General features: G+C 35.9%; 1 protein-coding gene and 1 pseudogene across 1 annotated transcript in view; one reads left to right on the top strand and one right to left on the bottom strand.

The window, feature by feature from the left end:
- Window positions 1-27,995, bottom strand: part of csmd1a (CUB and Sushi multiple domains 1a) — a 148,936-nt gene continuing 120,941 nt past the window's right edge. Inside the window, exons 4-5 of the mRNA XM_066714577.1 lie at window positions 3,570-3,682; window positions 1-95 (exon numbers count right to left, since the gene is read on the bottom strand). Of these exons, the coding sequence (XP_066570674.1) occupies window positions 1-95; window positions 3,570-3,682 (208 nt within the window). The remainder of the gene's footprint in view (window positions 96-3,569; window positions 3,683-27,995) is intronic.
- Window positions 6,360-8,552, top strand: LOC136759651 (E3 SUMO-protein ligase ZBED1-like; annotated as a pseudogene).

Genomic DNA, 27,995 nt, shown 5'->3' with positions numbered 1-27,995 from the left:
TCACTGCCACTGTTCCCAGCTGATGGCACTCGAGTTGTTCTCACTGCCTCGCTGTGTACATAGTTCCTTGGTCAGCTGGTCTGTGGCCGCTCTGGCTGTGTGCCATAGAGCAAGAGTCCACTGCTGCTGTCCTCAGCGGTAAGTATGTGAGCAGGCTCTCATGTTCCACTGTGTATATAGTTAATTTGTCAACACAGTAGAGCTCATGTTGCCCTGCGTTAACCGTTCTAACCAGCAGGCGTCAACTGCTCCTTTGTTCCACGGGTGACGCATGAGTTCATTCCTGCGCCCCGTGGTGTATATAGTTCATTTGTACAACATTGTAGAGCTGGTGTGGCCTCACTCCTAGCTGGAGCTGGGCTAGTGGAGCAAGCGGCCAGTGCTCCCATGTTATGAGAAGAGTGCATGAACGGTTTTCCTGCACACTGCAATGTTTATGGTTTGATGGTCATGGTAGAGCCTGCTGTTGTCCTGCATTAGCTGCGCTAATAGGTGACAACTGCTCCCGTGTTACGTGTTGGTGCATGATCTGCTTCCTGCACCCCGCTTAGGATTAAAAGAGAACAATAAAAGAAAATCAATTTTTAAATGACAGTGTGAAACATAACATTTCAGTGCCTCTAATGCTTTATGTATCTATTTTACACAAGATGCTCTATTTTAATGATTTAAACTATTAAATAAATTCTAACACTAACCTTTATGATGCAGTCTGAACCACATCAGATTTTAATTAAACTTGCCATTGCTCTGTATTAGTGCCAGTTGGTGTTAAACCACTAATACCACTCAGAGTCATTATTAATATCAGCACAGCAGCTTTATTATCATTGTTGTTCACAGGATTCCCCACGACAGACATGGCATTCCTATTTTAATTATGTAGACATGAAGGTGTTGAAAAATAAATGTGGTCTGAACTGCCTACCAGTGGAAAAAAGCAGTTCCTATTATCTCAGAAGTAGGTTTCCTTTTCATTCTAAAACAAAAAATGGAATAGACAATTTTCACACATTATAACCACCATATTTGCTAATTATTAATCATTTCACCTCCATAAGCCTTATGCTGAAAGATATATGCTTCCGCTGAAACCTTTAATTTCACACTGCGAGTCCACAGTGCAACAGCAATGCATTCATGTCTAGAGCTGTAGAAAGGACTTATGCAGCTGATAACACTGTGGACTCAGTTCACTGGGGTCACTGTTGTGCAGCAAGCCAAGGCAATCCTGGATAACGTCAAGCCCACCCGACCTCAGCAGCACTCAAACAAACTAACTCAAACAAGCAATGTCTGGGTATAGGACCCCACCTGCACTGCAAGCATAGGGGTTTTAAAGAATGAACTGGAGACTCATATTTTATACTTGGCTTAGTTAATCAAAGAAGAAAGGTAGATGGAATACTGAACAAGGTAGAACAACTATGTACCCTATACAGCGCTGTAAAAGGCCTTTTCGTCAGACATTTTCTGCAAATATAATATGATGTGATGAAGAATGCCTCTGATTTACCAGTGTGTTAATTTTGCTATAACCTCCCTGCCATCCTAACATACACTATACCTATAATCTGACAGGTCTCTGGATAAATATTATCTTTATTCAATTTTTAAGGACTCTAAAAATAATAGCATTGATGTAGCATTTTGACCGAATTACTTACAAAAGAGTTAAAAAAAGCTTACTAAAGAGTTAAATTTAGATGTTAATTTTTTTGCTGATTTATGCTTATTCTTATTATTCTTATTATAGATTTTGAGTACAGCGTGACGAGTTGAGGTTAAGAATAACACCTCTAAGACATTAAGAGAGGCTGTAGAGGCCAGTATTAAGGTTGCCAGAAGTAACTACACTGAAAACAAAACTGACAGGTAGAAGACATCATTAGTAGTGTCTTAATAGCATCGACTAGCACTAGCATGAAGATCATTAAAATCTAGCCCCCGGCATACAAATAAATATTATGTATTTTCTGTATGTATATGGTATATATCTCAATTAAAAGTAATTTAAACAGGGTTTCAGTTTCTCAATAGGTATTAAAATGTATACTATTTAATCTATAGGTCTTCTGAGAAAGAAAAAAAGATTGATGTAGAATATATATATATATATATATATATATATATATATATATATATATATCCTACATCAATATATATATTTACTTTCTTTCAATAATTGCCTACAATCCTGGAGGTTTTGAGAACATATCCCCTTTCTAAGCTGCCTTTCCATGTCAAGTAAGATCCTTATCAGTTACATTTTATAAATATGCCAGTGTCTTTCCTTTCAATACTGCATTTCCTAAAGTTCAACTGCATATTATTCAGTGGGTATTTTACTAGGTTAATTTTTTCAATCATTCTTTTAAAACAGTAAAAAATATATACAAAAGGATGTCTCTCAGAATAAAAGTGCTATTCATACAACATTGTATCATAAGCTGTTTGCTAAAACCAACATGTTAGTTTTATGATCAGAAAGAAACAAATTTTGTAAGGGTAGGCAAACTTTTCACATTACACCCAAACCTTCCACAGTCTAAGATTGGTCTCATTGTGAATACAGCATAATTTAAGCTTATGGTAAATGTGCATAAGAGTGATTTCACAAACACACAGACACATACACACACAGTTCAAGGCATATTTTTGAATGCATTCTTATGATTTATATTTTCTTCTGACTTCTGAAATAGGAGCTAAGAGCCAGATACTTTATTTTAGTTTTCCCCCTTTCAATACAGATAGAGATAAACCATCATGCTGGATTCGATGTTTGTTTGCAGAATATCATCATCATGATCACACTTAACATGCCTCTTATGTGTAATTTGGTCAAAATCTCTATTGATCATTTATGAGGCATATCATAATATATGATATGGCATTTATGTAGCAAGATTCCTTAAGAGACATTTGTCATTCAAAATATTGTAAAAGGTTTTTTCTTTAGTTTTGTGAATCTTACCACAAATCCAAAAAATAATGCTCTAGTCTTTGACGACAGAAGTCTGAAATGTGTCCATCTGTTAAGATGCATCCAGGTGTAAACCTTTACAAGAAATGTGTAATACACATTTCGTGTAAACCTTTACAAGAAATGTGTAATACACATTTGAATTTCGCATTTAGCAAGGAAATTTGCTTCTTATACTTCAGTTAGCTTGAAAGAAATGTATTTATAATATCTGGCTCTTATTCTCAATTGAAAATTGATACCAAAAACAAAAACAAAAGGCAGAATGGTAACTCATCGGATTCACAAACTTCAAAATTGTGCCACAGACATAAAGTGAACAAATACATCACTTACAAACCTGCAGGAAACAATGCAATTTAAGTACATTTAATCTGTCAACATTCAGGCAGACTTAGCTCTCTTAAGCTAAATCAAATTGACCATTCACTGTATTAACCACCTTAGTCACAAGTAGTACTCTAAAAGATCAAAGCTACATTTACATTACCTTTCTGTTTTTACTCCCCGCCCCCCCCCCTATTTTTGGGGAATATTTACACTTGTTAGAAATAAGTTGTTCATTAAAAGTATGAGCACTTACCTTGATACTGAGCACTGAATCCTCTGTAACGATGGTTGCTATCAGTTACAAAATGTAGCCTCAGCCAGTTCTTGTTGCTAACAATAGGCGAAGGTACATTCACTCCAGACAACCTGCAAGAAATGAGACATCTTTCAATGTTCAGTGTTTAAAATTAGCAGAAGTTATAAAGTAATACCATGTGCTGTAGTGTCAATAGCTTTAACCATGTATTAAAATAAAAAAGGGGTTTTGAAACAGTTTCTTACTCAGCAAGTTGAAAATGACCATTCAAGTATTTTCATATGGGTAGATTTTCATTATTATTATTTAAAGAAAAGGATGACAAGAATATCTTGTTACAACAGCAAACTTTTTCCAGCTTTAAGCTTTAGTACTAGAGTGGTTAAACAATATATGTATTTGCCATGTCAACTTTATGATTTCCATAAGGCTAATAACAATTCCATAAGGATATACAATTTAACAAATGTAATAAGAATTTTTGAAAATGATCTGACAAAGCTTAGTGCTTGTGAGCAAAAGTTTATTTCTCTCAGTGTGAGATGAGAGGAATTTAACTGTGTGAGACAGCATCATCATGAGAAACTTAAACCCATATAGTTTGCTTGTGACACGTATTTTGTTTGTACTATTCCACCGGGCATGTAAGTACAGACTTCAATAGCCATGTTTTGTATTAGTATTTTCTTCCTTCATGGCTTTAGCTTGGTGTTGCCTTTGAGTTTACAGTGTAAAGACAGTCAGTCTAATGTTTGCTGCTGCAGTTATAATTTTAGTGGAGAACTAATGCAAAGAGGGTGAAAGAGTAATTTTTACATTTGTACACACTCAGCTGATTTTGGAGATCATTGCTCAGTGAATAATCCTGCCACATTTTGGAGGTGTCACTTATCTGCATTTAGAATGTAAAGTTAAATTTGATGGACCAACTGCTATGATTTGAACCTGAAACGTGTGCACCAGCATGTCAAAAATTAAGATTTTAATTACATGTAGATTTATGACAGTTCTTTGATCTCCAGCAGATATGAAGCCTGTGATATCTCTGGTCTTTTATGAGAGCCACAGTATAAGTAACAATTTAACTGTATTTAATATCATAAACATCTTTATCAGGATTTAATTACGCAAGTAATCATTTGTGTACAAGTATAATTTTCTTTTTAATTTCACTTTGATCATAGACTGGTACGTCTGCAAGCAAGTGTTATCTGACTATGAGTGGCCCCATAATCCCCATAGAGAGTCATTACAGTGCTATTGAACACAACCAACTAATAACTCCAATTATATTTTAAAGTTCACTGTTTGTCATGTACTTGTTGATGAGTAGATAATGCAATGTGGTCTTAGAGCTGATTCTGGCATTTAGAGTGGGGGTTCTAGAGGGACAACAATATAAAAACAAGATCACATTCAATCAAATCCAAACAATTTAAGATATCTCTACAGGGACAATTACTACAGAGACTAGACTTCTGCATTATTAATGCTTGCCCTTTCTTGAAAGCTGTGTAATAAATGGATTGTGGGATAAGTACAAGTCTTTGACATGGAGTACAAACCTTATACATAAGTTTCTGGTCTGCCTGACAACATCATTCAAGAGATGTCTTTCTCATTGATAAGTCAGAATATCAGTGCTGCCCACCACTTTACTATTCTATATCAGCTAAGTATTTTTATCTTGCTTAGAGTCCTTTAGAAGTTAGAGACAACTACTGCTTTATGCATTAGGTATGTATCACTTAACTCAAGGTGATGTGAATGTTATTCCCCTTTGCATGAATCTTATATCATGCATTTGCATGGACTATCATATCATGATTCAATCATGGCATGAAAAAAATGAAAATGGTAAAATGGCAAGATTAACTGTGGGATCATATGGAAATTTTATTTTCTGGTAGCATCATAAGGTACATGTAATTATATTAAACCATTTCATGAGATTTTACACCAGGGGCTGGATTAAACCCACCCACTGATAGCAAACTACAAACCTGTACATCATAGCAGTTACATTTATGATTAGAAGAAAGTGTCATCTTACAAAAAATGAAGCCGCAACTGACTACAGTTCTGTATTTTTCTATTAGCGGGTGGGTCAAAGTCTTGATTTGATCTGGCTCCAAGTCTCAAATATTTTATTATAAGGATGATGATGATGGTTATTATTAAGAAATATTATTAAATAATCATTATCATCATCATCATCACAGGAAAATAGATGGCAGCAGGATTTTGCAGTGAATTAAATTTTTCATTTGGGTTAAAAATGTGATAATGAAATATGCATTGCAATACACTTTCAGTAATTTACCTTTGTGTCAAATCAACTGAACAGCTTCCAGTATAGGAAAAACTTTATCATATCTGTACATTTCCTATACCTGAACATAACCTTGCCGATTTAATTGTCAGTTATCCCTCAATCATGAGATTTAAGAACTGCATTTCATATACAGTAATGTGCAATAGTTTTAGGCAGGTGTGAAAAAATGCTATAAAGTAAGAATGCTTTCAAAAATAGACATGTTAATAGATTATATTTATCAATTAACTAAATGCAAAGTGAGTGAACAGAAGAACAATCTACATCAAACCAATATTTGGTGTAGGGATGCTCATAATTAACCATGTAACCATTAACCGACAATACGAATGTTTACCGGTTAATACTATCGGATAAACAGTTAAAAATATATCAGTCAACTCATGGGGGCATGGAGACATGTACAATTAACCACACATGCCTACAGCCAAATTTCGCTGAGTATGAGCAAAATGAAGCCAGCTAAAAGAAGTACTGTGTGGGACCATTTCGACCTGAAGGACGACAAGGTTATTTGTAAGAAATGCAATGCAGTATTGAAATATAGCAGTAGTACAAGCACAATGCAATACCACTTGTGAAGCAAACATCCGGCATCGGGTGATGGAGGACAACAAACTGCCCTCCATGTTAGAAGGGAGAAGATGCAATGTGCGGCAGTCTGAGGAGATAACTCAAGAATCTTTTCAATGGTGGAAAAAGACATTTTGCCCATCAGCTTGGTCTGTGGCAAGGGTTTTCAGGAGCTACTGGGCTATATTGAGCCTAATTACCAAATCCCATCAAGGCCGACTATTACCCGTCGAATTGAAGGCCATTTTGCAGAGAAAAAAAAGAGCTTAAAATGCAACTTGCTAGCACTACGTTCATGGCTCTTTTATTATTTTTGTATTATTATTTTTATTTCTTGTCAGATGCCCTTATCCAGGGCGACTTACAACATAAGTGCAATACAAAGTGCAAGAATACAGTTTAAGTACAAGGCATCAAACATTACAAATTCAAATTTACATTAAATAGAGCAATTCAAAATATAATACATTTTACAACTTCCAACTTAGACAGGCAAGTACAGTAAGTGAGGTCATACATCCTGGAAAGTAAAAGCTAAGTGCTGTCAAGATGTAAGGTCACAATCAAGTGCTATGGGAAAGGGAGCAAGGGGGAAAATCAAACAATACAAGTATTAGTAATGCAAGAAGCATGATAAAATGGTGTGAAGTGCTATCTAACGGGGATTAAAAGGACTAATATTACAAGTACTGTCTGAAAAGATGTGTCTTGAGTAAGCGCCGGAAGGATGCTTACTCAAGCTTACTCAAGGATGCTATTACGACCGACTGCTGGACAGCGCTCACAACGGAGAGCTACGTGACAATTACATGCCACTATATCGATGAGGACTGGCAGGTTAAATCGGCCATCCTACTAAGACAAAGTATGCCAGGCAGACACACAGCTGACAACCTCACAGCTAAACTAATTGATGCGGTGGAGACTTGGGGACTTACCGGGAAAGTGTCTGCATGTGTCCACGACTATGCACGCAACATCGTGGCAACATCATGGCTGCTAACTGTCCCGGATGGGTGAACTGGGACTTAGTTGCAGTACCCCTGCATGCAAGGCACTGGAGGCCAAACAAGAACAAATGAAACTTCTGAAACACCAGCTCATCCAGTCATGCAAAACTAGATGGAACTCGCTGTGCGACATGTTCGGAAGACTTCTTGAACAATGGTGGGCAGTTACAGTTATTCTGTCCGACCGAATAGACATCCTAGACGAATACTGGCAAATAATGGAGGCGATTGCACCTGTGTTGGAGACTTTAAAATTTGCAACCACCGTCATGTCCACAGAAAAGGACGTGTCCGTTTCCAACATCTACCCCATCACTTTCAGGCTCCTAAACACACACCTGATGAGAGCTGAAGAGTGACAGAGTTCAAGGCAAAGGTTCAGCAGTTCTTGAGTGGCCACATGGGGGTATGCTATTTCATTTATAGGGTTAATATATGCCTAAGTGTATTTTTAAAATAGCCTAGGAACTATTCAAATAGTATTATTATTATTATTAGCCCTAGTGTGTATTGTTACTATTAGCCTATTACTATCATTGACACAATAGCCTGTTCTGTTATGAATTAAGAGGGAAATTAATTAGGCTATATTGTTTACCACAGGTTGACACGGATGAGTTGGTGATCGCCTCTGTCTTGGACCCTTGCCATAAACATCTCCGTTTGTTTGCACAAAGGGAGAAAATATCCGCAAAACAAAAACTTATAGAAATCTGTGCTACTGTGGAAGTGGCCACTGATGATGATGATGAGCCTGGCACTGGTGCTACTGGGGGAGACGAGACAGCTGGTGCTATGAGGGGAGATGATGAGACAGCGGTGTCTGCTGCCCAGGCTGGAGTCCAGGGAAATGCCATGATGTTGCTCCTGGGAGTCGACTACAGCACCCCTCAACAAGCTAATGTCCCAGAGTCAGAGGTGGACACCTATATGAGAGACAATCCCCCCTCATTGAATACTAGTCCTCTTGACTCGTGGAAAGCTAATCAGACACGCTTCCTAAGGCTTGGCCACTCTAGCGAGGCGCTACCTCTGCATTCCTGGGACATCGTTACCATCTGAGTGGGTATTCTGCGCCGCGGGTCTCACAGTTAACAGACTGCACACCAGACTAACCCCATAACATGTCGACATGTTGCTATTTCTGAATAAAAACCAGTAGACAAGCAGTCCACAATGCTGAGGACTGAGGTAGGCCTGCCCTGTTTATTTTATTTTGAGGTCTGAAAAATGCGACTACAAGTTTCCATTTTCTTAAACCTGTTGGTTGTTTTTGATGATTAATTAGCCGAGAGCGGAGGAGAAGGAGTTTTTTGTTAGCCTACAGCCAGCGCTCTTGGCACTCTTGTACTCAATGTGTTTTCGTTTTGTTAATCTGCTTTTGTTCTGTTGTTGTTTATGCTGCTATTTAAAAATTAACCCCTTATGAAAAAATCATTTGTTGTATTGCTATTTTTTTAAATGGGTCACAGACACTCGTCCATTCTATATTTTAATCTTGTTAACCGTCGGTTAACGGTTAATGGTTGTTAACGAACGTCGGTTATCGGTAAGAAAAAAAATATAAAAATGAGCATCCCTAATTTGGTGTGACCACCCTTTGCCTTCAAAACAGCATCAGTTCTTCTAGGTACACTTGCACACAGTTTGTGAAGGAACTCGGCAGGTAGGTTGGCCCAAACATCTTGGGGAACTAACCACAGTTCTTCTGTGGATTTAGGCAGCCTCAGTTGCTTCTCTCTCTTCATGTAATCCCAGACAGACTTGATGATGTTGAGATTAGGGCTCTGTGGGGGCCATACCAGGACTCCTTGTTCTTCTTTATGCTGAAGATAGTTCTTAATGACTGTCATTGTATGTTTGGGGTTGTTGTCATGCTGCAGAATAAATTTGGGGCCAATCAGATGCCTCCCTGATGGTATTGCATGATGGATAAGTATCTGCCTGTACTTCTCAGCATTGAGGAGACCATTAATTCTGACCAAATCCCCAACTCCATTTACAGAAATGCAGCCCCAAACTTGCAAGAAACCTCCACCATGCTCCACTGTTGCCTGCAGACACTCATTTGTGTACCGCTCTCCAGTCCTTCAGTGAACAAACTGCCTTCTGCTACAGCCAAATATTTCAAATTTTGACTCATCAGTCCAGAGCAGCTGCTGCCATTTTTCTGCACCCCAGTTCCTGTGTTTTCATGCGCCACTATGCGAACCTTCGCGCTTTCGTGCTTGGCCTTGTTTCCACATCAGAGGTATGGATTTTTGGCTGCAAGTCTTCCATGAAGGCCACTACTGACCAGACTTCTCCAGACAGTAGATGGGTGTACCAGGGTCCCACTGTTTTCTGCCATTTCTGAGCTGAGTAAAAATTATGTGTCTTTCATCTGCTGCAGTAAGTTTTCATGCTGACCACTGCGTCTACAGTCCTCAACATTGCCCGTTTCTTTGTGCTTCTTCAAAAGAGCTTGGACAGCACATCTGGAAACCCATCTGCCTTGAAATGTCTGCCTGGGAGAGACCTTGCTGATGCAGTAGAACTACCTTGTGTCTTGTTGCTGTGCTCAGTCTTGCCATGGTGTATGACTTTTGACAGTAAACTGTCTTCAGCAGCCTCACCTTGTTAGCTGAGTTTTGCTGTTCCTCACCCAGTTTTATTCCTCCTACACAGCTGTTTCTGTTTCAGTTCATGATTGTGTTTCAACCTACATATTGAATTGATGATCATTAGCACCTGTTTGGTATAATTGTTTAATCATACACCTGACTATATGCCTACAAAATCCCTGACTGTGTGCAAGTGTACCTAGAAGAATTGATGCTGTTATGAAGGCAAAGGGTGGTCACACCAAATATGGATTTGATTTTGATTTTTCTTCTGCTCAGTCACTTTGCATTTAGTTAATTGATAAATATAATCTATTAACATGTCTATTTTTGAAAGCATTCTTACTTCACAACATTTTTGTACACCTGCCTAAAACTTTTGCACAGTACTGTATATACACTCACCTAAAGGATTATTAGGAACACCTGTTCAATTTCTCATTAATGCAATTATCTAACCAACCAATCACATGGCAGTTGCTTCAATGCATTTAGGGGTGTGGTCCTGGTCAAGACAATCTCCTGAACTCCAAACTGAATGTCTGAATGGGAAAGAAAGGTGATTTAAGCAATTTTGAGCGTGGCATGGTTGTTGGTGCCAGACGGGCCGGTCTGAGTATTTCACAATCTGCTCAGTTACTGGGATTTTCACGCACAACCATTTCTAGGGTTTACAAAGAATGGTGTGAAAAGGGAAAAACATCCAGTATGCGGCAGTCCTGTGGGCGAAAATGCCTTGTTGATGCTAGAGGTCAGAGGAGAATGGGCCGACTGATTCAAGCTGATAGAAGAGCAACTTTGACTGAAATAACCACTCGTTACAACCGAGGTATGCAGCAAAGCATTTGTGAAGCCACAACATGTACAACCTTGGGGCGGATGGGCTACAACAGCAGAAGACCCCACCGGGTACCACTCATCTCCACTACAAATAGGAAAAAGAGGCTACAATTTGCACAAGCTCACCAAAATTGGACAGTTGAAGACTGGAAAAATGTTGCCTGGTCTGATGAGTCTCGATTTCTGTTGAGACATTCAGATGGTAGAGTCAGAATTGGGCGTAAACAGAATGAGAACATGGATCCATCATGCCTTGTTACCACTGTGCAGGCTGGTGGTGGTGGTGTAATGGTGTGGGGGATGTTTTCTTGGCACACTTTAGGCCCCTTAGTGCCAATTGGGCATCGTTTAAATGCCACGGCCTACCTGAGCATTGTTTCTGACCATGTCCATCCCTTTATGACCACCATGTACCCATCCTCTGATGGCTACTTCCAGCAGGATAATGCACCATGTCACAAAGGTTGAATCATTTCAAATTGGTTTCTTGAACATGACAATGAGTTCACTGTACTAAACTGGCCCCCACAGTCACCAGATCTCAACCCAATAGAGCATCTTTGGGATGTGGTGGAACGGGAGCTTTGTGCCCTGGATGTGCATCCCACAAATCTCCATCAACTGCAAGATGCTATCCTATCAATATGGGCCAACATTTCTAAAGAATGCTTTCAGCACCTTGTTGAATCAATGCCACGTAGAATTAAGGCAGTTCTGAAGGCGAAAGGGGTCAAACACAGTATTAATATGGTGTTGCTAATAATCCTTTAGGTGAGTGTATGTGCAAGATGAACTAAGGCCAGTACCATCAGTATGTGTCCTACTTAATAATATGCACAAATTTTCATTAATTTAATTGAAAACCCTGGTTTGATGTAATAAGTAATAATTTTATTAAATCAGGTATTCAGCCTCTGCACAAATAAATCGGGTAGGCAGTAAAAATGTGCATGTAGCCAAGTCTAATTTAATCAACATTTCTCATTTTGACGTCTCAGCTACTTGAGATTAAAAAGAGGGGAAAAATATGTTTACACCCTCAAATACCATGAGATGAAACCTTGAAGTATTCCTCAGTTAAGGCATGAAAATTGGAATTTGGGGTGACATGTAATCAGAAATGTGCAAACCTCCTAGGCATAGGAGGACATCTATCTTGTATTGGGATTACAAATAAAGATTGTAGGCTGGTAACGAAAATAGAAAGCAATAGCAACACAAATGTGCATTATGATAAATGAAACATTAAAACAGAAATCTATATATTTATTATTTGGCATCAAGCATGAATAGGGAAAGTAAAATAATGAAATAACTGGTAAAATTGAATTAAAAAGCAGACTGAATTGCTGTAATACAAACTTCTATCAGAGTCCATATGTTAAACAGATCTAATGAATAATATGTACAAAATCTAATGGTGTTATACTTATATTGATATATTAACCAATATGGAAAAGTAAAATCTTAATCTTAATAGCCATAGCAATTACTATGAAAATAATACAATTATGTAATATCTATGAAATAAAATGCAAAGAATTCAAAATGAAAAAAATATTTCCATATTTTATGTGAGAAATTTATTGTGTGTGATTGCTACAAGACTGACAGCAAGGGGAACTAAAGTCCCTTGAGGTTAGGAAGGTTATTGATTACAAATGCCACTCAAACCTTGGCCTTTCTAAATCTGAGTGTCATTTACTGAGATGCAAATGATGCAAACAGAAAAAAAAAAAAAAGTAAGCCTGTCAGAGAAATGTCCTACCTTCCCTTTTTTTTTAGCAATTTAACATCTTTATAATAACATAAATAATAGAAAGAGGAAGAGGACAAGAAGAAAATTAAGCAGAAAAAGAAGGAGGAGAAAGAGGGTAATAGTAATGCTAGTAGCAGGTACATAAAACATGTCACAGTCATGTAGATTTTGACATGGTATCCTAGCAACTTCACTGTGAGTTTAATAGCTTAGGTTTGAAGGCAAAAGAGGAAGCCAACAGGTACTCAAGCCACGGGAAAGTGAATCTATCTATCTATCTATCTATGTTTGTGTGCATGTGTCTGTGTGTGTTATCAGTTTTTTAAGGTTTGCAACAAAACAATAGTCAAACTAGATTAGATTTTTGTTATTTATGTAATATTATGGAAATCTCTAGGACTTTGACGTAAAAAGCCTAAGGGCTATCACTGAATAAGACTGGCATAAATGGTTGAATTTTAACCTATGCATGGTTTTTGGTGGCTTGTATCTTCAAAGCTCTGCTTTAGTAAATATTTCAGTCCTGCACATATATGTGAAAAACTAATATGTGTCAGTATCTATTCATGCCATTATTATTAGTAGTAGTAGTAGTAATAATAATAGGAAGAAGAGGAAGAAGAATTTAGCAATGATTAGCAATGTTTTGCAAAAATGTGTAAGTGAAAATAATTTGTTGAGAAAACACAAGCATTACATTACAAGCATTAACACCCTATTTATTTTCCATATCTCAATAGTTATATTATAACATTTGAAGTGATGGATGAGCCTATTTATAGCACTAGTGACTGAAATCAGAAGCAGAACATTGGGAAATAACCAGTATTATTTGTTATTAATCTGTTGTTTATTAATTAGGTTTAAGTTATGTTCGTTTTTTTCTCAATCATCTTACTGTAACGTCCTCAAGGACTCAAGGAAAGGATCCAAGTGCAGGCGTTGTGTTGATGCAGATTATCCGACAAGGGATAACGAGAGAGAGAGTAAATAGGGACAGTCCAGGGTCAGTCGATCGAGCGAACAGGCTAGTGGGGAAATCCGAGAGGGGTAAACGAGACAGGAAAGCAAGGGGTCAAAAAACACGGTTTAGAAACAAGGCTTAGAATTGATCCAGGAGAGAATGCAAGACTTCGGGATTATGCTGGGAAACAGAGGGGTTTAAATACTATGTAGGGGACAGGGTTTGAACTAGGTGAAGGAGTGATTAGCCAATGGTAAGAGAGGAGGACAGAACAGGTGCACCTGGAAGGAAAGAATGTGGAGAAACTGGTTGGGCTGGATAGAGGAAAGGAGAAGCATTAGATTTAGTATTTTGGAGAGGGAGACCTCTGAACTAAGGTAGGAGCAGGGGAGACCGTGACACTTACTGCAGTTTCTTTATAACAATTGTCATAAATTGCATATAACTCAGAATATATAGAGAAAAACAAATACACATACAGCACAATTGATCCTGTGTGCAGAAATTTACTTTTTTTTGCTATCTCTATTCTGTGTTTTGATTCTAACTGAAAAAAATCCAAAATTTTGCAACCCACAGCCATTGTGAGATTTATTTTTATCCACATTTTCCATGGGGTTTACAGATGGTTTCTGAAAGCTGTGCAACTGCTAGTGGTAAGCTGCATCTTCCATTTTATTATATTGAATGGCTGAATAAAATCTGCAGATACATTTATCTAAATTCAGCAACCCCTACCCAATAATATGTCTCTGTCATGATTGCTAAAAAAAAACAAAAAAAAAAACATCTTTCAAGCAAATCAGTTGACAGTCGTGTTTTCCGTCTTAATCATTCACTGCTCAATGAAGACTGACATAAAAAACCTGTTTAGGCTGTGTACCCCACAACCCCAAGAAAAAGCTGCCATTGTATCTGTTTTCTTCTGCATTTTCTGTTCAAAGTACACCAAAAAGACAACTCATCAATCACACCAAAACACAAAAGATGAATGGGAGGCCGCTGGAAAGCAGTGAACGTCACTCCATCAAAGTGATGTTTTGAAAGTAAGTAATCAGTGTTCTCCACGGACAGCCTGGCAGCCTCCTTGATATTTTAAAGCTCCCTTTTCCAGTGCAGGGCACCTTGTGGTGTGTTACTAGAAAATAGGCATTTCCCAATATTAAATATAAGTATTATTTCATGCAAGGTATCATGGGAAAATCAGGAATAAATTAGAATGGGATTATAATTAGATAAGAATTAGAATTATGTATTAAACAGGAAATAGCTTAACCTGATTTGTCATTGTGAAATTCATACTGCAAAAATACTGTGTAGCAATAACTGAACAAGGATCCAGATCAGGTGTGTAGTGGAGCCAGAGCAGGGTGGAGCCCATGTTTCTCAATTTCTAAATTATTAATCATTGTATTTTCCTTGCAGTTTTTTTCTGTGAAATAATATGATGAGAATAAACAATAAAGGCCACTTATTAACATGACAAAAACATACAAGCGGTGCCTGCACAATGAAACACGCAATCTCACAAAATATCTGTGTTAGATTAAACGTCTCCCATGAAAATCAGTTATGAGATTATTCCATATCATGTACTGGCCAATCAGAATATAGAATCATCAGGTTGGCAGTTTCAGATGGCAATACACAGCAGTTTATTTGAGGTGATAATTAAGGTAGCATAAATATATGAAAATAACTTGCAGGCTCAAAATGTCAACGAGTAGTTGGAAACGATCCCATCAGGAATCTTTGCTGCAATATTTTGGAAACTTTTTGGAAACTGCAGTTTGCAGTTGCAGGAACATAAAAATGAAATCAACGGCTTTGCATAGTTCCACATCAACTGCAACTGAGGCAGATAGTGAAAAGACAACAAAACTCCAGCTGAAATAACAAAGTCCATAGCCAAACATCTGGAGTTCAGAGGCATGGGAAGAAAATAAAAAAACTTTACTCTTTCAGTGATTATGCAGATGGGAATCTGGGGTATAATATTTGTCAGTTTTAAAAAGTCGGCAAATGCAGAAGTTTATTAAATTAAATCATTTTTATCGCCATATAATGATAATGTGAAATGGAATAGTGAAATGGAAAGAGGGTGTTACTGTATATTCTTAAACAATGTTGATTAGGTGACACTTGAAAGGGTCAATGAGCCCATGTGGAAGCCCCCCGTATGAACACCACCCACTCACCCACCCACCCACCCCCTTCCCATGGACAATTCAGCGGCAGCCTGCCCTTTCAATGTCCTCTGCATGGTATTGTTGAACAATTCTGATTGGGACCGCTCCGGTACCTTTTTTCAACCACTACACCTCCGGTCCAGATTAAATGAAAACCTCCCCTTAAACTTCAATAGAAAATTCAAGAAGAGTCTCTCAGTGGCACCTTCATGTTTTACAGAGATTTCTTTCATCTATTCAATAGTAAGCTGCCATCAGGTATATTATTTCGAATTTTTGATTGATGCCAAGGATGATAAGAAAGGCTTTCTTTGACAGTAATGACAGCTACTGTATAGTAATATACATTAGTAAAATTGGCATTTATTTTTTCATTACAGTAAGTAGTGCTTACATTTTTCCTCATTTTAAGGCATTGATGAATTTGTATTATGACAACAAACATAAATAAAAATAGAAATGTGATATATTTTACTTGATCTGTCACCGTAAGTAGAGCATTCATTCAGCATGTTCTCAAAAATGGCGAGTGATGTTGAAAACTGAATGTATTCTATCCCTTATTCTTGTAGAAATTGTGAATAGAGAGACGAAAAGGTGTCTAAGGCTAATCTCACACTCAAAATGTGACATCAAAGCTAAACTGACAGACAAATAGGCTAGTCGTTTGATTCTATTTTCTCTCTTTCTATCGATTGCTTTCATGGTTTTCTTCATGTGCAGGAACAATTGTTCTCGTCACTCTAACAGAACTTCACATTGTGCAACAGGGACAGACAAACTTAGTACATTCCTCATTTGATTCCCCAAAATACACTGTTACTACTAAAATAATCTCTAATTATTATTCAGCTTCAGGTGGTTAGAAAGCATACATTTTCAGACCTTACTACAATTCATCAGACCGAATCATATAATATCCCCTAATTTTTAAAAAGAACACCACCTTCATAGATGGACTGAAGTAACCTCTTATTCTGTGATCAGTGCTTGTTCCAGGCAAGCGTTTAGATGATCATGTTGCTTGCACCTGTGTTTCCATATAGATTGCAGATTATAGCTTCCAGTTTAGTTTCTCCAACACTTCATACACACTTAAAAATGCACAAGTAATTAATTAACCTTTCAGCATACCCTCTAGAGCAAGAATGGAACTCCCAGTTCATGGCAAATGAATGTTCTGCTCAGCATGGGGAACTGTTCTTACTTCCTAACTCAAGTGGGTGAAAAACATGCTTATTTCTCCAAATACTCTTTTCTTAATTCTAGGACACACTTTCCTAACCTTCCAGACAAGATAGATGTGTAATTTCTGACTTGAATTTCTTTCCGTTCCTTTCTTTATAGTATAGATATTTCAAACAAAATATAAAAATAATCAATAAAATACACAGTGACCTGTCTATACTTTACTATCAGAACTCCTGCCTGAAGAGCTTCTTTACATTAACATAAAACTTGGCAATGCACCAGGGTCTCCATTTTGTGTATCAGACGTTGTCACATCAAGGCAATATTGCAATGCATGAATAAATGAACTCACTGGACTGGCCAAGAGAGCTTAATATGTTTTATCGATCATATTTAATTCATCATTTTTTTTTTTAAATAAAAAGCCATTTAAAATGATGCATTCTTATAATGGAGCAACTATTACATATATTCAGTCTCATGAAAATATTTTAAAATTAATATTAAGGCTTTTTGTGTCATTTTAGTTGAAAGCAGCTATAATTATCTAAAAATGTAAAATAAAAAATGATAAAAAAACTGGACTGACAAATATACTGTATAGCTGCATATGTTCTTAAATTTCCCCACAGAAAGAAAGGAACAAACTCCAAATACCAAAAAGGTAAGAATATTAAATGAACACATAATAAATGTACACATATAGATACATATCTACACACACCTACATGTATAAATACATAGCTATTATAACACATTCCCCTATATATATAAACTACAATGTTTGCAAATTCAAGGCATTACAATATCATACTTTATTCACAAAGAAAAACAAGAAAGTGTCATACCTTTGTATGCCATCTAGTTGCATTGTTTTAAAATAACAAGCCATCTTGATTCATAGTGCAATCAATTGTGTTTGAGGTTATCAGCTCTACAAAGTTTAAGTACTCTATCAATTGTATAACAAAAATGAAGTTTAAATTAGACAATGAACATCTGTAATGTGTCTTGCTATTGGGGATTTCCAACCACCTTTACGAATTGTGCTCTTGGGTTGATTAATACTTGTCTGTTGTTGTCGATTTTTTTTTCCAACATACCGTAGATTACACAGATATGAAAGAAGATAGATTTCACTGACAGAACCACAAGTGATAAGCTTTGTAATGTTGAATTGGTAGACATGACAGCCAAACATACACACACGCACATGCTCACACACATACAGTATAATAAGTGAGGAAGAGCCCCATCGGGAGTTTGACATGAGTTTGAAAAGAAAACAGGATTAATATGCATATACTTGTATTTACCTGGAATTTCAACCTACAATGATTATATATTAGCTACTTAACAACACCTTCCATATCCAAGCCAGGACAGTGAGACCATTTACAAATTGAAATACTTTTAGTACACATTTTAAACAAGATACTTTGACTGAAAGAACTCATGTTAACTTACACACTGTACAGCATACTTGAAAAATATTTAAATTTAAAGCCTATTTTTTTAACTGAATCACATAATTTGTATTTTTTAAGGCACAGAAACTGGATCCATGATTTTATGTAAATCCTTGGAATGAGTTTAATACTATGAAACAAACTTATTTTTTTGCCCCTTTTAATAATCAAGCTGTTCATTTCATACCTTATGTTCTCATGTTCCATGCTAGTTTACTAATCCATTCAGTATATCCTGTGAAAAGATTGCTGACAAGTGGATGAAGTAATATCCATATCTCCTTCACTCTGTCTCTTCAGATCTTCATTTGTGTTTGTTAAATTTTTGCTGTGCTAATGTGTCATTTTCTGTACAATACTTGGCAATCTGCTTACAGACATCTTTTTCAAGGGCTGTTTTGAATATAATTGTTATTCATCATGGAAAATGCTAATAAGCACATCATGCAGAGAGAAAAGGCAACTGGCATCTGTGTCTATACTCTAGTTCACCTCAGTTACGCATCAGTGATGTCAAGCCCCAGCAGATTCTGTTAACAGTTAACAAATCAAGTCCTTTTAAATATGTAAAGCTTTGCATTTTTAAATGATCATACATTATTATTCTAATACTGTTTGGATATTATTTAGGCCTACATAAACAAAATATGACAGCACTATACCACCAGGTACTGAAGAAGCACAGAATGGTGAAATGGTTAACTATCCCCAGATGTTAATACAAAAATAGGTATTGTGCCAAACTTAAAGGAGATGTCTGGTCTCTGTTATTGTATGGATAAAACATCTATGTTATATATACAAAATAAATACAGTGTATATTGTAAACTATATTTAATTTTTGCCGTCAGAAAATATTATTCTATCATATATATATATATATATATATATATATATATATATATAGGGGGGCATCCTGCTTATCATGTGCAGCTATAACATGATTAATCCTCCCAGAGCCGGCCAAGTAGTGCTACATTTAACACTATACTACAATATATACACACACACGAGTAGAAGACTACATTAACTACTAAAGCTAAATGTTTAGGTATTAACAAACTTGACTGTCCATTTGTAATATACATAAAAGTTCCTCTATTGCAAAATCCTAAATAATTCTGGTTCAAGGTTAATAACAAAATAACATATTCCAAAGTATACAATTCAGTGAGCTTCAATAGTCATCTTTGAACTCATTTGGGTGTTTTTCTGCCTGTGTCCTGGGATTTCTTTTACTGAAAAAAAAAAGTTTCCTGGATGATAAATTATTGAATTTTACAAAGTTTTTCTCTATTGTCCTCCCAAAATCTGCCCAAGGGATTACCTCATGCTCAACAATGAAACAAAGACCAGGAGACAGAAGTTTAAGTAATTGTACATTTGAATCTGAAAGGCACTTTAAACAAAGAGTTGCAGAGGTCTGGCATAAACTATGAAGCCATGCAGTTGAGATGGATTAGACAAGCACAACTGTCTTTCTTTCAAATGTTCTTGTAATCTAACTGAGTACTTATTACATGTTGCTATTGTCTGTAATCATACAATTCATTTGTATCCAATAGTAAATTATAACAATACATTTATACCAGATTTATTTGTGATGGTGACTCAGCAAACACTACAAATAAGCACTATAACAACTGATCAACATTGGCATTTATTTTCAAGTTACTGGATAATGCTATCATATCAGCATAGCAATGTGAAAGTTACTCTGCAGGACGGACTGCAGTATTCACTATTAAAGTAAAATGTGTTTGCAACAGACTAGACTACAAAAGACAGAAGTGTTCTGCTGTCACGTATCCTCTACTTGCCCTTGAATTGATTGTTTTTTTGTTTTTTTTATTTCACACTGTACACAGGCATTTATAGTTGCTGACAGCCTGCAATTAGCTATCCTTGCCTGCCTGGGCAGTGAGCCCCTAAAGTTCATTTGGAAAAGTTATCTTCTGGCACGGATTCATTGTTATTAATGACTCAGTGGACTGGTAGTAGGGTCATAATGCCTATGACATACGGTATACTAATTGCAAATCTCTACTCAGAACGTGTACTGTGTACAACCTCTTCCGTGCCTGGAAGACAGATATACGATGTCCTGTTTGGAAGGGGGGAAAGAAACAGCATGGTGACAAAGATTTAATGTACTGGGCTTACAAACATACATTCAGAGTGAGAATAATTTGAAAAAGGCCCACACTAAATCAAAACTTTGACTCATCTGCCAATTCCAATACTTGAGGGCACATTATCCATGGATAGAAGCAAGAAGCCTCTGTCAAACATACAAATGCCATAAATTACTTGGTTTGTAATTTCTGATTGGTAGGTTGGGTGAAGATTTGATTTAATGTGCGACAAAGACCAGTGTCATTATTGCTTGAACTCACTATTGAACTGTATCAAAAAAGAAACCAATCAGTCACAAGATCTAACTTCAATTAATGCTCTCCAACTGTAAGAAAACCTGGACACTGCTTTTTGTTTTGTATAGAAGCGTATAGGCAAAGGTTCTTACATCAAAATAGTTGATGAAATTGTCATATGAAAATTAGTTCATTTAAAAAATATTTATTGTTTTAAGTGTTTGCTTATTTAACTGTAGGGATTTTAAAGTCTCACAATATGACATATTTGATGTACCTTTGAAAAACAATGTATATTCAAAAGAAAATCCACCATAGTTTATAATTAATTAATACAGCAATTAATTTAATAAAATACAGCCAATTAATACATAATAGATGATCAAGTTAAGTTATTTTTTAAAACATGGTTTTGAGTCTTTTTCATTAAAGAAAACACAGAAAACTTCCTCTGGCTTCCTCTTTTGCCTTCAAACCTAAGTTATTAAACTCACAGTCAAGTTGCTAGGATACCATGTCAAAATCTACATGACTGTGACATGTAAGATGTTATGTACCTGCTATTACTATTACTATTACCCTTTCTGCATCTCTTCCTCCTCCTTCTTCTTCTACTTTGTTCCTTTGTATATATGTGTGTGTGTGTGTGCACGCCCGCATGTGTGCATGCATGTGTGTGTATTTTTCTAAACTAAAACTCTACAATATGTTTGTTTTGATAGCAGACTCCTTAATATGTAATTGTTATTAAAATAATAGATTTAATAATAAAACTAATGGTTGATCTTCAACACATTATCAGAACCAGCCACTCATGAGACAGGAATATGGCAAGTAGCCTCCTGATTTAAAAATAAACAAACAAATAAACAACAAAAACAGATATCATCACAGAGTTTCTACTTCCTGGAAAAAGAAAATACAAATGTGGGTAAACGTCCAGCATTATTTTTAGCTCGGTATCTCTTGAGATGTAATAAGCAAACAATCAAGACATATAGGCATATTTTATGGCAAATGTATTTTCTACCTGCAGTTTTCAATGTCATAGGGGGAGGGGGGAATGAAACTCCTATCAAATAATTACAAAAAAACAAAAACAACTAATAAACAAACAACCATCCCTTCAAAAAACAGATCCATTAAATACTGGTTATATAAACAACAATACTATGTCAAAAAACAAAAAGAAAACCAATGGAGAATAAGTGCTATTTGCTGAAGGAGAATCCCTTGCAGCCTATAAACATTCATTCATTGTGCATCCCAAAGTGCGTGTGTTGGCATTATTGTGAAGCAATTTAGGGTCCTTACTTGTAATGGAAAGCATGCAAGATGTTGCTTACATCCAGATATTCTGACAAAAATCAATTAGCATTAAGAAGCATAGACACCCTGCACCAGCAATGATGTCACTAAATGCCATCAGGTGCACACATTTTCTAAGCAGATGCAACCTTAACGCTAAAGAGCTCAGCTTTCCATCAACAGTTCCATAAAGCCAATCATCTATTGACAGTTTTTGCCACCAGAGCTTCAAGTTCTGCTTAGCATCACTCTAATTAAGCGCAAGCTGATGCCAGCAGAGATCTAACTGAATCCATCTTGCCTGAAATGTAATCTGCACTTCATGATTTTTACAGGATTAAGACTCATGAGCAACTCTTAAAAACTGTCAGGACTGCAGCTGCTCCTGACAAAGACTTACTGCTAAGAAGTTATCCATCACCTATTTTACCTACCTAAATGTGTTTCACTTCAAGGGCATCATTATGCATTATAAGACTCTTTCAATCTTAAAACATATTACATTCCTACCTCATTATAAGAGGGGGAAAAGGGTGTTTTACAAGCCCGCGGCTATATATACATATATCATTGACTTTACTGCAAGTATGGTAATTTGTATCAACTTCTGAAAAGAGACACATGAGTCACATCTACATTTTTGCACAACATAAACAAAAAACACTGAAACAAAAGCAGCTCTTTCAGTCCCAGACAATTAAAGTTAAAATTAGTCTGATTAGAAACCAACCCCATATGTAATTCTTACCAAAATCATTCTGCAAATTGTCATAATGAAAATGAATTATTATTTTCTACTCTCACAGAGGTGTAGGCAATGTGAAGTGAGACTTTATGTATAAACCATTTCAGTTAGCCTGATTTTAATTCAATCACATAAATATACTGTATGAGTATGGACTTCAAATGTAGCACAACCTATGTGTATCTATGTATCTCACACTTTCACATTTGTTTAAAATGTCTCACAGTGTTGTTTATAGGGAAAATCAAGCTACATTTTAATCATATTTTATTTAGATCCGTTAATGCTGAAATCTGATAAAGCATTCAACACCTTTAATTAAAACAATTTAAATGCAAACAGAGATATCCTGGTAAGTTTCCTCCTTCCTGAAGCATCGGCCATTTTAGGGTTGCACTAATAGTTATAACAAATGAGCATGAATGTCTCTGATTTGTTTTTTCAGGGACGTTGAAATTCCAGTGATGTGTATAAATATCTGGGGTATATGAATAGAGTGGATTCTGTGAGAAGCAGCTTGTTTCCACAACTGTAAAAGCTGGTGGTTCCATTGCTGTCTAATGCAATGGTAATTATACATGTAATCTGTGTGTCCTGGAATCAATAAATGTTAAGTTATGTTTGCTAATCTCTGATTAAATTGAAATGCAAGTAGCAGGGAAATTAATTCCCTACAGAGGGATTTAGGTACACCATAACTTAGTATTTGGTTTTCCCACTGCCATTCACACACCTAAAATCATATATGCGTATCAATTAAATTGGATGCACCATTGAAGCTATACTCTTCTGAGGCAATACTGAATACTATTACTGTATCTGTATGTTTTATATCACTTTTTGCATTACAAATGATAGCAGGATATATGAAACATCAATATAGTTTAATTGTTTGGCTCAGACTTCATTTCAGCCTAGCATTAGAATTCATGGTAATAATGTAAATGTTCTCTTATATCCAGTGAGTTTCAAAGTACATTTAAAACTAAAACAGCTTTATGGAAACTGGTATATATGAAAAGTCAAAGAAAGGGTGGCAATCAATCAAATTATAAAGTAAAATAACAAAAATGTATCTGCTGGGAAGAGAGTCATGTAATTTGTGTGTTAAAATAAACACACCCACTCTCTGCAGCATGGGGTGATGTCATTCTTCAATCCTGGTTAAGCTAAGAAAAACATGACAGCTATGGTCTCCAAGAAGTAAAGCTCAGTCAACAGACAGAATAGTGTTTATTCATGTGGTAATCAAACCTATCATGAGCAAGGCAGTATTTTTTCATAGTTTGATTCTAAAAAGTACAATCCACATGTAATGACATCTCCAGCATAAATGTACAGAATATTTTCAAGCTGTAAGCCTCAATGTTTCCATAGAAATTCCTCCTTGCATCAATGGACTATATTCAGTTAAAGCAAGTACACAATTTATACCTTTCTTGCGTCTATCATTAACTGATGACTGTAAAAAACATGTAATTACAACCAATTTCTTTTTCCCAAATTATTATTCGTTATTTATGTATTTATTTTTTTGCATTCAACTTTTCTCTTTGCTTTAAAATGAATTGTTATGGTTTAGAGATTGTTTGTTTCCTTCCTGGCTCAAGTCGCAATGCTCTATGGTGTTCAATTATTGGTCTATCACTTAGTATCTTAAGTGTAATTTTTTCACCGCCTCTTAGCATCCATTGTGACCTAGTTGTGCACTTTGATAACCCTAGTATAAATGCGACTGATTTCCAAGGCTTTGCTTAAATTATGCTGAAGCCATAATATAATTTCAATACAGAGCTTTAACATGGACACATGGTTCTGTGTCTACGTTGTGTTGTGCATACTCATCAAGCTGCTGTTAACTGAGCATGTTGTTAATCTATACTTCATCTCTGTGGAATGGGCCCACTTTAGAGTATTTCCTAAGTCACTATTTTATTCTGCAGGGGCTGTGGACTGGAATGGAGCCAACTGGTTTTGAGATGATTGTGTAGGGGAGGCATACACAAGTATGAATCATTATCCAGGAACATACCTGTCTGAAAGCCATATGTCTATAAATCATACGCAATTGTGTTCCTTCCCAATGACTGCAGACAAGCAAGCTGCAAAAGGTGGTTTATTTTACATCATTATCTTAACTCCTAAAAGTAGCAACAACTATGACATAACCTACCATATACTACGTATATGGTAGACAATTATATATTGTCTCAGTATTGTCATAAACTATAAGGTGAAAATGGAATTGCCTGACTTACTTGTGATATATATGTCTGTTTGCTTATTTATGTATAAGTAACATAAAAATGTGAATGTTATTGTTTGCATCTTTAAACAAAATAAAGTTGGGAAATTTGCTCTGCATATCGATCATATAATCCCACTGTTTAACCTGAGAGATGCTAAGACTGTCCTAAGTATGACTTGCCCAAACATTAGCATTTGCAATAAGATATAATTGTCTATTACTATATATTTTTCAAACATCTGGACCTCATAGTTTACTTTGTAATAAAATTAAACTTTGTTTCAGACAACATAGCACAAATACTTGTCCACAGCTTTCATAGTTCAAAATGTGGCATTTCTTTGACACATTGTTTGGACTGCATTCTAAGTAAAAGGGATCACATTCTTTCCAGAACTGTATTCTGAAAGTCCCAAAGGCTGCTGGTTCCATTGGTTGAACACAGTTGCAATGTGTCACAGATGACTTCCATCAGATTCAGCTTAACTCCCAGTGCAGCCAGATTCACACCCTTTATGTACTCTACCTCAGGCCATTGCATGACTATGTTTATTTATTTTAAAGGTCTACACTTACAAGTACATTTGTTTGGCCTTAAATCTTCATTCATTTCAGGACAATGAAGAAAATCAATTTTAAATACTGAACATTGTTTATTTGAATTGTATGCTATAAAGTAGACTGCCTTATATGGACATGCTTGCTGTAAACTTAATTTACGTAATCTGTAGCTTTCCAACATTACTTATTTATTATGAATTGGGTTAAATAATATTTCTGGAGATTACAATAGTATTCATTAGAAGACATTATGATTCTGAGTAATGAGTAATGATGTATGTACATCTGTATAAATAAGTACAAATCCACCTTTGGTATGTACATTATTATTATTATTATTATTATTATTATTATTATTATTATTTATTTATTAGCAGAAACCCTTATCCAGCGTGACTTACAAAATATAAATATATGTGGGTTGTTAATTCAAATTTACAGACAAACTGTATTAAGGCAAATTACTTAAAATATATATATGTAAAAATAACATTATAAAAAAAAACACCTTTATTCACGCTTATGCTTGGTAAACTTAAAGCAGGATTATAAGTAAGGTCATGTATACTGAGTTTCAGATCAATCACTTCACAATTTCAGATTTTCAGAAGCAGATTTTGAAGATTTCAGTAAAAAAGCTGCAGAATATTTTCATCCAGCAGCCATCTTGTTTTTACAAGAGAACACAGTTTTAATGTTTATGTTTGTACTGAGTTTTGACACAAATTGGTAGCTAACGTACACACCTACACACACAACACACACACTGGGTGTCCTGTTGTGGTAGGGCAGGGGGAGAGCCTGAGAGTGGTGAGAGACAGAGAAAAGAACTGGATTGTGCATTACAGACTTTTTAATTGAACTTGGACTTGGATTTTGGTTTAAGAATTGGACTTGTTACTGTCATGTTGTGTGTGTTTACATTAATTAGTATACATTGAGTTTACACTCAACATAGACTTTTTCATTTTTGGGATCTCTTTTGTTTTGAGCACTTGCGCACTGTCATAATCACTTCTTTCACCATACTTTCCTGGCTCTGCTTTTACTAAACCCTGCCCGAGATCCCGGACACCAGGTATAACCCCCACTATGGTGTCACAATATACACAGTCATACATTTTTATATTAATACAATGTGTATTTATACAATATATACACAATATATATTGTACAGATATGATGGATAGATATACACACACCTTTATTGGTGGATAGATATAATACATGTATATATACTTTTTTGTTTTGTTAAACAGTTAAATAAACCAATAACTACATTACAATACATATGAATGACATTCCATATCCTAAGGTATAGAAACTAATCTTGGAGTACTTTGAGGGGGAATAAAGTATTGCCTAGTACCATTAAACACGTGTCTTGCTCTTTTTTTCTTTTTTTTTTCCTGATGCATTGTTTTGTAGAAAAGCCTATAAATCAAACAGCCCCAGCCATAAATAATTTATTTCAAAGAGTAAGTGACCATGCTGTATAAATGGATTTTAAGCAGATTCACCCTCATATTCCTCACTAGAGAAGGCATGGTTATTGAAAAATAAAAAGCTATTGAAACCTGCCAAATACAAGTTATTATGTGTAAATGTAAACAACAAGAATAAGTGTTCCACAAATATTAGGAAGCTGAGAACAGCTTTGTTTAATCTACATCCCCCAGGAGATCCAAAGGACTGTGTAATCCATCACTGTGAGATTTCTTGCTGGTACAGATTCATACAGGCATGATAAACACATTCCAATTTTATTGAATTGTTTTAAATGCAAAGGCACTTTCTCTTTCATTGGAGGCACAGAAGTTTATTGCTGGGGATCCCCCCTCAATATCTTCTTCAAAATTAGAATTATTCAATTGTATCCGGGAGACAATTAGATTAAATACTGGTTAAGCAATGCAATCATCAATAAAAAAGAAGATGAAGGAAATACTGCAAAATATATACTTTCACAATGTAATCCAGAAACATTACATACATATCTAATACAGGATAACTGTGCTATCCATATCTTTGATACTTACCAATGTAGATTTTTGAATTACATCTGCATGTATTACATTGCACAATGATGAGCTATCCAGGAGTCAATTAATATTATACAAAATGACACGGATAAGTGGGAGCCATTCGTCCTGTCCTACATTTCTGATTTTCAATAAGCTTATTGATATAAAGTGAGAACATCACCTTAATGCTTCTTGAATATTCATACTGAGTCAGCAACTGCAATATACCATG

The sequence above is a fragment of the Amia ocellicauda genome, chromosome 10, assembly GCF_036373705.1.
Source record: "Amia ocellicauda isolate fAmiCal2 chromosome 10, fAmiCal2.hap1, whole genome shotgun sequence".
Lineage (NCBI taxonomy): Eukaryota > Metazoa > Chordata > Actinopteri > Amiiformes > Amiidae > Amia > Amia ocellicauda.
This window is presented reverse-complemented; position numbering and strand designations above follow the sequence as displayed.